Source organism: Tetrao urogallus (assembly GCF_951394365.1).
Source record: "Tetrao urogallus genome assembly, chromosome: 6".
Lineage (NCBI taxonomy): Eukaryota > Metazoa > Chordata > Aves > Galliformes > Phasianidae > Tetrao > Tetrao urogallus.
This window is the reverse complement of record NC_136819.1, coordinates 6,093,615-6,107,463: the sequence shown is the minus strand read 5'-3', so window position 1 is coordinate 6,107,463 and position 13,849 is coordinate 6,093,615. Positions and strand designations below refer to the sequence as shown.

Here is a 13,849-nt window from a genome sequence, read left to right as displayed (position 1 = left end):
CAATCAGATGGATGGAGTCCACAAAACTACAGGAACAGAAAGCTGGCACAACACTGCCAAACTCAAATGTTATGGCAAGTAGACCAACTATTCTATTCTCTTACAAATAGTTCCACATGTTAATTTTTTTTTCAATATCTGGAGAGCAAGTAATCCTGGCTAATTACATTAAGTAAGGAGTCTATACAGTTAGCTGGCTATAACCAAAACTAATCTTCATTTGTGATTTAAGTCAAACCTGATCACTGTCACAAAAGAGAAAGGCTGAAATGCCCCCTTTTCCTACCCATACCCCAATCAATTTTTCCTTAATCCTAGAAAAGATTGAAGCCTTTATTAGTTACCGAAGCTGGAATACAAAGCATGTCTTCAGTTCTGTTTGATTTCCAAGTTGGTTTCATCTAAAAGATCTCTAGTCTGCCTCAGGAAGTGCTAGGAATGAACCATGTGTGTTTGCAGAACAGTATGTGTTCATTCTCAGCAAAGCCTGAAGATACAAATGGTAATTATTCCATGTAATGTATCATTTTTATGGTGACTTTGTGCTCATTTAAACCTCTGGTTTTAGTGGAAAAAGTTTTCCCCAAGAACTACTTTGAAAGAGCCTGGCACATATCTTGGCAATATATTTCTATCATAATGACTTACTGCAGGATCTACTGTTGCTTTCAAGGAAGGTGTCATCTTCATCAACACCGATGAGAAGAGCTTCAGAACAAAGTCTTCCGTAGTGCATAAGCTGTTTCCCAGGTTTGTAGCACCACCAGTTTTGCTATGAGGGATTTCTATTGACATACCCATGCTGTTAAGACCTCATTTCTCAGAACTCATACTCAAATGTCAGTCACTTTGTGTGCCTAAAAGCTTTTCAAATAGAGAAGACCAGCAGCCAAGAAAGGGCAGCAACAGGTTTGGTAGTAATAACATAGCTCTTCTTTAAGTGCTCTGATGAGTTGGAATCAAGCCCTCAAAAAAGGGCAATTCAGAAATCTTAAGAAGGAACCAAGACTACTTGGTTCAACTGCTCAGAATTCCTGCTAAAAAGGTAGAAACAAGATGGAAAGACAAACATAACACATTTAGTGGAACAGCCCAAATTAGTTGATCTTCTTCTCTTAAAGAAAGTTGCAACCTAAGAAGAGACCTAGTGAACATAAGCATAGTTTAGGATTTAGGACTATTAGGACATTTAGGACTATTCTCCCTTCTATCCCAATGAAGTTCAAAGCAAGTATTAAGCACAATTAGAAATTACAGCTTTTATATTCAGAACCATATATTTAAACATAATAGAGATAACATTGTTGCTGACACATCAAAACCACATCTCAGTAGATGTACAGTTTAAAAGCTCTCATCTAGAAGACCTAAATGCAAATGAAACAGTACACAACAAAATGGAACTCAGTTATTATTTCCAAACAATCTCCCTACTTCTGCAATTTCAGGATTCATCAGAAATATGACTAATACTTGAAAATTTCATTAACATCACCTGCTGCTCTCCAGCAGCAAGCATGGAACAAAGGATTACATTCTAGAGAAGTAACAGTGGCTAAATTTTTCATGGGAACAGGGTACAGAAACTCAAAATTATTTCCATGCTACACACTTCCCTTTGCACCACTTTCATTATAAGTGTCCCTCAAGAGATGGGAAAAAAAAAAAGAAAAGGGAACATGTTGGGGGCAATTTGTAGCCAACAGCCTTTGTTTCAGTTTAAACAAGACATCTCCTTTTTCTTGTCTAACAGATAAAAAGCAACCCACACACTGTAAATGTGAACTTACTTCACTGTCTCCAAAAGGAGTGAAAAAAAGGAAGAAAATTATCCCTGCTGAAATTATCCCTCTGTTCATGCCCATAGTTTTCACAGCTTTCCTCTTCCCTGGCTCTTCTTCATCAGCCCTAGCATCTCCAGGGCTCAGGACACAGAGACACTCAGGATGCTGACAGCCTTGTAGAAGGGAAGGACCTTCCTGAAAATGGGGAACGCCATCAGGTGCTCTTACTGCATGCTATTCTTCTTCCTGTGTATGCTGAAATACCTTGCCTATTCCTGTTTGCTGTATTCTGTTCTGTCCCTAACTGAAAGAATCCCCTTTTTAAACCACCTGGGCAACACAAGAAAAGCTCAGCCCAAAATTGAGGCACAGCTCAAAATGAATCAGTTCTGGACAGCAATCCACAAAGACTTAAATCCTGATCTTGAACTTTAAGGCTGCTGTTAGGTGCTTGAAGTTGCACTACAAACACATGCCAAAATGGGTAGGGGATTCTAACAATGATTAAGCTTTTCTCTCACTTCATTCATGAGGATGTCACACACTTATGTCTAAGCAGCAAAATGCATGGGTTTGTAAAACAATCTATCTCCATCCATCTGATAGCAAGCAAGAACAAACCTACAAGTCTGTGCTGTTCTCCTACTCATGAGCTGAAATGTATTTATTATGCAAATTATTTAATTGGGTATCGTATCTACCTGATCATGGTGAGACATGGTTTAATGGGCATGGTTAGATGGCTGGACGTAGTGGTGATGATCCTGAAAGTCTTTTTCAACCTTAATGATTCTATGATTCTGTAATCAGAGATCTTTTACAATTACAGCAAAAGAATTATATTTATGTCGGTATCAAAAAATAAGAATGAGATAATACCACGACAGGAGTACACGGGCATAAGAACACTTGGTAAAGCATTCATCAGCTCTCATGTGAGCCCATTCTAAAGGCACTACATATGTCGGACACTCAGAACAACCCTTACATGTTTCTGTATTCCAGAATGGTGCCTGCAAGGAAAACACAGCCAGAGATCAATCCTGCTGTGCACAAGCTGACTCATCCGTGCTGCACTCATCAGATCTCAGCTCTCTTTCAGCCAGCTCTGCAGAGATGGCTCTTTTGGGACCAGCTGGGTTCCAAGAGCAAACAACCACAAAAGCAGCTTTGTACCAAATATAATGTTGAGAAGACCCAGGAGATCCATGCAAGGCTTCTCCTCTGCATTTGGGCAGATCCCAAGGTTAGCTCAGACAGTCCCAGACACTTACTGCTTTCCCTCTCATTCAGAAAGCACTTTCATGCTGCCAAAGCCTCGCAGTCACAAAGCATCCCAGGCTGCAGCCATTCATGCTCCAACCACTGCTGCCTCAGCCAGCTCTCAGCAGTGCCTTCTTGTTCATAGCATTTCTTTCTTCCCTTATTGCTTTAAAATGTCATTCATTACTGCAATAACCATAAGACAGAGGAAAAATAAGCTTCGCTACCAACAATTATTAGATTGAATGCAGAGCATGTTCTATCCTGCTTAACAAGCTTAAAGCCAACTAAGCAGGGGATGGTTTCTGTCACAGGAGTGAAGAATATATGAAATCTGTACCAGAGGATGGTCATCATCTGTCAGGAAACTCATTTCTGTGCTCCTGCCTGCAGGAATTAAGGACTACAAACTGAAAGGAAGTCATCATTATCTACTTTCTCTTCCTCTCTCTCCCCCCCCTTCCCCATTCCACACACATTTTCCTAAACAGATAGTGTGGTGAACTGAAAGTAATTATAAGCTTTACTCGATTCTAAGCATTACTCATTACTCAAGTAAAGGGAAATCAAACTACAGTGTCTTTTGGAATTAGGATTTACCCTACATTTTTTAGATATAGATATATCTTTGGATGTATGAAGCATCATTTCATTAGCAATAATTTTTTGCCATAGTAAAATTAATTAATGTAAGGAGAGGCTGTAATTAAAACAGCTTGTGACCATCCCATGACCCAGACAGAGCTGAAAAGGGAGTAATTTCCTATTCTATTCATGACAGCAAGTAATTATTCCTGCAACTGATCACGGTAGTCACATATTCATTTCCAATAAATCCTGGGCCTCCCACATGCTGCTCTGCTATTTCCTTTTTCCAGCAGCCCTCTCTGCAGCTGTTCTCCATAATTAACAGCAAGAAGCTGATGTGCAGAGGCCTACCTCTGTTTGCAAAAAGGTCCAACAGGACAAGAACTGTGCACCCTTTAACTAAAGCTGTTCAGGGAAGAGTAGGCTGTAATACAGGTACAGAGAACTCAGAGAACACACAGCAGTGTGCTCAGATCCCAAGGCCTGGCATTTTATATTAGAAACATGACTGAACATCCCATTACAGCTACAATACAATTCTGAATGACAGAGCTAAGCTACTGTATGGGAACTACCGAGTCACGGCCTGAATCTCTCTCTGATTGATCACCTGAGGCGAGCCATGAGTCAGCCAGAGGAGCACAGATGAAGGCAATTCACCTGTGCTGCTGGAAGGGATGGAGCCTGGCTCTACCCCTCCTAGACCTATTTAAGAGCTGGCTACCAGTGGGGAAGGACCTTGTCTGGAGATCCCTCCTTCTGGTGTTTCGTAGTGAGCCCAGCATAAGGGTAAGCCCTCAATTTATTCTCTCTTGTTATCGTAGTCCACTTCGCCTAACTCTCTTATTTATTTTGTGATTGTAACATCTTGATATCCATTGATTATACAGTTACCAATGTTATATCCTGAATTAGAACCCTGCTTTGAAAAATGTCAAAAATTCAGATACTAAAGTGACTTAGAAACTTCAAGACTCAACATAAAAGCCACAAGAATTAACACACAAAACCAGATTCTTTCAAGATGTTCGCCTAGCAGAAAACACCAAGCCCCATAACATGCTAGGAATTGATTATGTTGTCTCTCCTTTGATTCATATCAGAGCTTTAATTGAGAACAGCATTCAATTATTAGGAGTTAAAAAGCATGATATTTCCAAGATGATAAATACTTTTATTTAGAGGTCAGCAATCCAACCCGTCCTCCAAATCAAGGATGCAAAGAATCACCGAAGTTGGAAAAGACCTCCAAGATCAGAGTCCAACTGTCAAATTACTGTAATCTGAGAAGAGCATGGATGTTGATTGGCAGAGACACTCTTCATCCTGTTTACCCAACAGCTTCTAATGAAAACCATTCATTTTACTTTTGCTCTATTTTAAATGTCAGTCATGGATTCCCCTGGACCTGCTACAACAGCTCTGCATCCTCCTTGTGCTTGTGTACCTCAATGCTTCCCTACCTCCATACTGAAATCCTAGCAGCTGGAGCATTTACATGGATATTGCTTGGTTAAATTACAGATCATTTCATCTTTTCTCATGCAAAAAAGAAATCTACACATTGATATATAACAAAGAAAGCCATATGGTGCTACTACTGTTATCTCAACACACTTCAAAGCCAGAGTGCTCTGTGGTGTGACAAGCAGCACACATGATCAGACTATAGCCATTAGACACTTTCCAGAAGACTAAAAATCTTTTGAGAATAATGTTTCTCCTTATTCCAGAGTTAAGATGAATGGAAGAACACTGGCACAGCACTGAGCCCACGCTAACAGGCCTAACTGATTGAGGCAAATACATCACTCTTGACAAACGGCAAGCATCTCTGTGCAGAAAAGCATTACTGAAATATCAGTAACAGATTGAAATATCAATAATTAACCCAAGAGTGTTGGAGGAACACAAAGTAAAAATAATGCATATTTAATATGTAACTCTCAAGACTGTCCCCACAGCTGTGCAGCTGGCTGTGAGCTTTGCTTTTCAACGATACACATCTCACTCTACAGGGATCTGGAAAGGGACCAAATGAAACAGAGGACTTGTCAAATAAAAGCAAGCCTCACCATACTGAGGGTTCAAACTCAGGAACTAGCTCACTGCAACTTATCTGCATCAAACATTTTTTGGCAGCCCCTCTACACACAGGATGTTCAAATACGCATTTTCCCAGGATCTGCACAATAACCAAGTGGTGTTGATGGAGTTTCTGTGCCAAAAGACACAGATGTGGAGCCCAAAAGCCAGCTGCTAGGTAAATCGTCCTCCACATTCTATTTTAGCATTCCCTGAAAAGCTTCTAAAGCAAATTTTCATTCATTTCACCTTTGTAAAATAAGTGCACTGAGCCTATAAGCAGACCAAAGACAAGGCAGTTTTAGCCTGCTGAATTTACACTGGAGCTAAACTTAATAGAGCTCATTGTATTAATTCACCTAAAACCCATTGTATTTCTTCAAGCCCGAACAGAAGAGCATCCTTCACTACCACCACCACCAGTCTGCCTTGCTGGGCACAGATGCACAGAAGCCTTCATGCTGCCAGAGAACTTCATCTCGTCACAGAGAAATTCATAATTAAAGAGGCAAAAACAAAGCAAAACAAAGTTTATAACTGCAACAAAACCTGCTGTCTATCAAGACAGTACTTATGACAGTTAGCCAAAGCTGGTAAAAGTGTCTTTTCAACAGGTAAAAATAGCATCAGTAGCACATTCCTACTAAACGCAGATGAGCTTTCTGTTATTTTTTCCAAGTTTTTAAATGCAGGTCAGCTCACAGCAGTCCCCTTGCTTTTTAAAAACAAAATTCAGAGTTACATACCACTGATGACACTCAGCACTTTGATCCCACTTCTGAAAGGCAATCTGCAGCTCTTCTTTCCCTGCAAATAAGAAACTCAGTCATTTTTCAACTTCTTTCTTTAAAGTTGCTAAGGGTACAATAACAGAATGGCATGAAAAGTTATATATTTGTTAGTGTTATAATATTGGGCTCAAAAACATTCTGTTGTACCGGGTTTAAGTGACAAGATTCTGGTAGCAACAGGAGCTGTAGGAGGGGTGAGCAGAGCCCAGCAGCTGCCCCTTGTTAACTAAGAGCAAGATCCTAAAGGGACCCACCACCAGCTAGAATGCCTCTGAGAAATCACATTGAAAAAAGGGCAAAAACTGCTGTGTGGGAGCAACAAACTGGGAGAAACAGTAGCCCTGCATCAGCCAAGGTCAGTGCAGAAGGAGGGCAGGTACTCCTGAGCAGTAGTTCTGCAGCTCATGGCAGAACAGGAGAAGAGATTGAGGATGAAGGAGCAGGGGATGACAAGGTGTTCTGGACTGACTGCAAAACCCATTTGCTGTTCCCCTTCTCCGCTTTAAGGACATAGAAGGTGGATGGGGGAAAGGCAATTTTAATTTGCTTGGAGTTCTCGCTGGTCTTTGTGATCTCCCTGTCCTTAACTCACAGGATTTTTTGTCATCCTACTTTTTCCCTCTTTTCTTGAGGAGGAAGAGCCAGAGAGTGACACAGCAGAGCTGAGCTCCCAGTGTGAAACCATATCCCCACAAAACGTCACACTCTCACAGCAATACCGAGTATCCAAAACCTCTTAAAGAGCTCATGCAAATTTTAAGTAGCAAATTATGTTAACCTGTCAATATGGTTTCACCATGTTTGAAAGTACATTCACATGTAATGAAAATATCTTCCTCAACGTGATGAGAAAACAGGAGTTTGCAGGAGTTTGCAATGGTTTTAATCTGATTCATTTCACAGCTTTTGATCTAGTTTGCCACACTTGCCCCCTTCCTTCAAGAGCTTGCAGTCTCAAAAAAAAAGTGGGAACTAAGCACCTATAAACAGCAAAGAAAGTATCAGAACAGAAGTTCTGAACAATTCTGTGATTCTGTGATTCTGTGAAGTTAAAATTTCACATTGCGAAAGGCTACAATGATCTCCAAAAAACCAATTATATTGTTACAGCATTAAACAATTCTATTTAGTTAGTTGTACACTAGATAGAGATTATTTTATCTTTTCTTGCACACCTTTAACATAAAAAGATTATTTTTTGCTTTTGCTGACCCATCTACAATCTTGAACACAAATTACAGTTGAAACAGAGGAGAATGAAGAAATAAAATTGAATGGACTTCAATAAGAAATACACATTTTAAACTTTGTTTTTGTTATACTTGCTAGTGTCAACAACAAAAAATTAAATGGACTACAGCATAAACTTACTTACCTTACTATCAGACAGGATATATATGAAATAGGCTTGGCAAACGAACTTTTACATAAGCCCTTGGTTTACTTACACTGCCTTTAACAAAGCAACATTTTAACACAGGTTTGAATTGCACCTTTCCTTGCCTTTGAGCACGCAATTCCTTACCATCAGATGCATATGATTTCTTCTCTTCTGTGTCTTCTGCGATATCATACATGTCACTATATGCTCGGGCTAGGCGCCAAAGAAAGTCTCCCTGGTCTGCATACTGCAGTAAAAACATAAATAAGATGCATCAGCCACATAAACTATCCATTCTGCCACTGACAAAGAGTATGAGAAGGAAAAAAAAAATAAAAAAAAATCAAATGAGGATACATACTGGCAGTTGTAGGGACATTTTTTTGAAACTTTAGAAGTCCTCAATATGAGAATTGAAGCAGAGCCAAAAAAGAGCAAACAGTAGCCAAATTAATAATTAAGGAACAGGTCTAATCACTGCTGCCTTCCAGCAGACTGCTCCTTCACTCTGAAGGCCATATTGGGGCCATTCTTTTTTAAGCAGTGTCCACTAATCTCAAAACACTGGAAAAAAGAAACAACCTCAGATTAAAAGTACTGTTTCCATGTGTCAGCCAGCATTCAAATATTCAGTTCTTGGATCATTCTTGAACCAGATGCTGTACTATAGGTACACCACGATTTTGGAGTAGCTGTGTTCTGACAAATGCTAGTTTACTTGAAAAACAAGAACAACAACAAAACCCCTTAGAAACACAGCCACCCAACAGTCTGATTTATGTTACAACAGCACTGTAAATACAGGAAGCATATAAAATAATGTGAGAAGCTGATGGGCTGCCATTTACTTCTGATGGGAAGGAAAGAAGAATTTCCTTGGAATAAGAACTCACCACAAACCATTTTTTTAATACCTTCCCCCTGTTATATACAGAAATAATAGAAGTTTTGCTTAAAAGGCTGGTAACCTGACAAGCTGCCTTCACTGGCTTAAGAAAGCACCAACAGAGGATGACAGTTCCAGACACAGGCATGCCTGAACCAGCTGCAGTCACATTCAGTCACATTTCAGTGCAGGGTACATCACCACGTTAGCTTTAAGGTGACAAAAACATGGTGCTATCAATGCTCTCTAGAAGTTTACTGAGCTTACGACATACTGTTGTTTCACACATGCACAACATATTGTCTAAGGGAAAGAGATGACATGAGGAGACGTGGAACTCCAGGACAGGCAACTGGAACTGTCTGCTGCTGCAGCCTGAGCAGTTTTGGTCTTCAGCCTGTTTCAAGCTGCTCCTGAGAAAGGCGGCAACTGGAAACTGGCCCAGCCGTTGTGTAGAACTGGACCCCGCTAAGAAATGCTATTTCCTCTTTCCCAGCTATGTAGCTAAGTCACAAATCACTGCTGGAAAATACAAAAAGGCAACTTTTACCGCCAGTTTATTATTCAGCAGCAGCTGGAATCCCTCTCTCTTCTCCTGCTCATCACCACTGTGCAAGTGATCTGCCTGCTGCAGTAGCTGGCTCAGTCCTTCATCCTGCAAGGAATCAAGGACTAAATGCGTTTCATCCTCGTTGATGAGATCCAGGGAATCCCATCTTGCTGTTCTCACTGTTTCACAGCTCAGTTCGTCCTCCCCTTCTTCACTCTCCTTCTCAGACTCTCGGTCATAATCAGACTCAGCATTGGCTGTGGTGTACCTTTCAGAAAAAAAAAAACAAACACCAACATATTGTAAAATTAGTCAGTGGAGATGCTATGCTGGGACGCAGATGGCACACAAAAAAACCCTTTCTAATAGAGCAATATATCTTAGTTTAGCCCAGAAAGTACTGTGCAATTCAAGTCTCCCAAATGACACCATTTGTTATTTCTCACGTAACGCAACCATAAAGAGCTGAAGAAAGACAGAAAGAAAGCCCCCCAAATTTACGCACAGCTCAGTCACAAGTGCCCACATAATATCTGCATGATTTTATCTTCGGTCTCTTAATATAAAATTAAACAAACTAGAACCAGAACTATTCAGTTCAGTGTATGAATTATGAAAGCAAACTTCAACAAAAGATACAGCACACTCATCCATGTAGAAAATATAATTTGAGGTTTTTTGCCTGCTTCAAGGAGTTTCAAATGCAACGGCTGTTTTGGCAATATTTCGTACCTTCACCACCTTGTCTGAATGCTAAATACAAAGCAGCTTGTTCACACTGACATGTGAAACATTGCAAAACAGGAGGGGAGAGAACCGAACTATTTCACTTGAGAAGTCAAGCAAGGAGATGGCAGATGAGCCACAGAAAGGCACCCTGTGAGCAATGATTAGCTGCTAAATTAATCAAACAACATACCATAAAGCTTAAAGCGGAGATTCTGAAAATGGCCAAAACTGAGCTCCTCCAAATACACATGGGCACATTTAAAACAGCATTACATATTGACTGATATCGCTGCAGGAAGATGCTTGCTTACATAACTAAGCGCTCAAACAATTTAATAGATTAAGAAGTTTCTTTAAAATTATTTCTCCTCCCTTCACATTTATTTGAGTATTTGGTCAAAGAATAAGCCCAAGTTACCCAGGGATTTCAGAAATTTGCACTTCCACATTCAGATAGAAGGCTCTCCTCAGAAGGAGAATACTTCAAATCCCATAAATATTTAATTCTAGGAGATGTTTGCAGTTGTTAACCAAATGAACGGTGACCAAACCACGTACTGAAAACTTTGTTTAGGATTAAAAGCCACCAAGCCTGGGGGTAATGAGTAACTACAGCTCAAGTAACTCAAGACAGAGCCCTGTGCTCTGTGTGTGAAGCTGCCCTTGTCTGGAGACAGAGATATGTGAGCAGGGTCTGCATCTGAAGAAAGCAGTGACACCCATTTAGCCACACACAGATAACAAAACACATTTGGCTATCAAAACTTCAAGTTTCCAAGAACCATCCCTTTTGCTCAAGCATTTCCCTCTCTGCTAGAGAGTAAATAAAAACCCTCATCCATAAATTTTAAGAAGTACAGTTTTGTAGTGAAAAATTAAGATGAAAAATAAAGTAACAATCAGCCTTATCACTGCAAAGCTGAACACAAGACAACAAGCTTAAGACTAAGTAGGCAGCAATGAATTTAATGGATGCTGTAGCAACCACGTAGGCGACACTGGTGCGGGTCTATTTCAAACTGAGTTAAAAGCTTGATTTCTTGGTATTTTCTTAGTAATGCTGCTATCAGTTCCCCAGACTACTTCATTTTCAGCACTTCACAAAAACTCCTGCAATTCTCTTTGCTGCTTACATTTAGCCTGATTCATTATTTCCCATCCTGTCCTGTGGGCTCTGCAGCAGGGATGGTGTTTCACTACAGCATTTTCCTGGCGGCTGCAGAGATTTCAGTACTGCAGCTTACTTACTTCATTTCCCATGCTGAAATACAATATGGTCTTTAAAAACAAGCAACAATAGACCTTTTTTTCTCCAACACAAAAACGTGTTTTTTCTCCAGGACAGCACATACAAGATGCTGCTAGCTTACAAGAGAGGCAATGCTTTATAACCTCATAAACTCAGAGTTTTTAGGAAAATTACAGGATTTAGATGTTATCCAACTGTTTTCCTGAAATTTACAGTGAAGGAAAGTACTTAAATGGCTTTTGTATATTGAGGCCTCTGGCTGGCACACATCCTGATGGAAAATGAAAACATATTGTCTGGAACTGAAAAGAACGTGGAAGAAAGCAAAGCAGTCCAAAAGACCAAAGCCTTGCCAAAACAATAGACAGAAATTAAGTTCTGCAGCAGCCCAAGATCCTCAGGCTCATGACAACTTGTAATGATTTTTGCCAATCGTGTATGAAATCAGAGAAGATGCTTATGTCCACATGGTTTAAAAAATAAAGCTGAAACATAACTTCTCCCCCTCACCCCCCCAAACTTCATTAAAAGAATGTTAACTGTCAGAAATAAATACGTGGCTGAAATGTATCTGCTGAGGGTAGTCTTATTCTTCTTCCTAGTGGCTGCTAAAAAGCTTAGTTTGTTTTCCAAAAAGTGAAAAGTTCAAGTTGTATCCATAGAAGACAACACTGCTAACATTATACCTATTCATACATGACAAACTGGATCAGAGTGACACGATACACTACTCAAACTTTTTAAATCAAATCAGATGAGACCTTACCCACCAATTCTTCATACCAAACACTAAACCTACTTACATATTTTAAGCAACAAGTGAAAACTCCCCCTAACGTCACATAGCATCATGACAGCAATGACCCCATATAGCCATAACCATATATGAGGTTCTACAAGAAAACACATCCCCTGCTCCACACTTCACTTAAGGTCCTCCAAGGTGAAAGCCCAAGCAAACCTCAGGATCCTCCTTGGCCCTTAGCATAATTTATACATTTCTAATGGTCAGGTGCCACTCAGGACAGGTTTTTGTTGAAAAACACTCTCCTATTTAGCGTGCCTTACAAAATACACGTTGGAAACCTGATGACTGAACACATATATTACTAACCAGCTAGCACAAGCCCTGTCAATTTAAAATTAGTTATGTAGCCTTCTTAAATGTCACACTGCCATGAATCACTCACTCCAAATTCTGCTTTTTTTATGAACACTCAGCACTCACTTCAGATGAATGAAGCACATCTATAACCTAAAGGAGACCTCATCAGCTCTTTCTTGCTTCTAAAATTGCACTGACTGAGACAGTAACGCAGTATTTTAATGGAAGCAACAAAGCCCGTTTTCCCTCAGATCTGTGTCCTTTATTCTAGGAGGCTGCTACAGCAATGGCAGCTTTGTGCTCTGATTACAAACGTGCTACGAAGTGTCACTCTCTAATGCTCACTGCTTCTTTGACTGCTACCAAACAGCACTGCACACCCAAATTCTGACTTTCTCTCTGTGCTGTAATAAAACTCTGTCTTTATTTTATGTTTCATACCTTTGGGAAAATGGTTAGTGCCAGCACTGCATGTTTTACAAAACATTTACACATCTGAAAAGCTATGAAATTCATCTGATTAAGGCACAGAAGCATTTAATCAGAAAGAATGAAATATGTATGGAGCAGATCTCTGTTTGCACTTAGATTGGATTTTTTTGTGTGTTTTCATCCGTATTTAAAGAACCTAAGCAACATAAGTGATCACTGTGCCATACTGAAAAAAGTTTAGCAGAAATACTCTATGTAAAGGACACTGTAATTAACATGAATATATTTTAGCTTTCTCAAGTTTTCTAGATCCTTTATAATGTATTTTTTATTGTATGGAAATTTAACTCCATACAATTAAAAAAAAAAGAGCAAAAGCTCCTTATCACCCATAATACACCAATGACGGACTGATGCTCCCAACCCTGATATTTTGTATTAAACCTTCAGAGGTTTTGCACCTGTGTGTGTGTTTGTTTTGATCTGTACAGTTGTTCAGATACTCAGGGAACTTTATCAGGTTTCAGCAAGCACCTTTAGGATGTAATCCAAACATATACATACATATATATGTATAAAGAGAGAGAGAGAGAGAGATCTATATTCCAAAGGTACAATTCAGGCCAACTGGAAGGAAAAAACAAACAAACAAAACCCACCTTCACATTATAAACTGCTCAGAAACAAGCATTTGGACACCAAAACCTACAAAAGCTGCCATCAACATGGTGTTTGCCTTACCCGCCTTCACTTTCTCCATCATCTGTGTTGGTTGCTCCCGAGTTAGCAGTGAAATAAATTGAACTGGACCCTGTGGAATCACTTCTTTCTCTATGGAACGGGAACCGCCTTCGGCGTGCTACTCTCTGTGTTTCTTCCAGATGGGACCTGTAAGAAAGGCAAAAAGAAGAACAAATGAGCACTTGACATTGTGCTACTCCGCCTCCTGCTCTCCAGCAGTTTCTCTCCAATTTGCTCTAGCCCCAAAGAATTCACAAAGTGGTTT

The 13,849-nt window shown here is 39.9% G+C and overlaps 1 protein-coding gene across 1 annotated transcript in view; it reads right to left on the bottom strand.

Moving 5' to 3' along the window:
• RMDN3 (regulator of microtubule dynamics 3) overlaps nt 1–13,849 on the bottom strand; it is a gene marked incomplete at its 5' end in the record, with an annotated part of 30,972 nt that overhangs the window by 13,089 nt on the left and 4,034 nt on the right. Inside the window, 4 exons of the mRNA XM_079536876.1 lie at nt 6,467–6,527; nt 8,037–8,139; nt 9,329–9,596; nt 13,585–13,731. Coding sequence (XP_079393002.1) covers nt 6,467–6,527; nt 8,037–8,139; nt 9,329–9,596; nt 13,585–13,731 — 579 coding nt within the window. The remainder of the gene's footprint in view (nt 1–6,466; nt 6,528–8,036; nt 8,140–9,328; nt 9,597–13,584; nt 13,732–13,849) is intronic.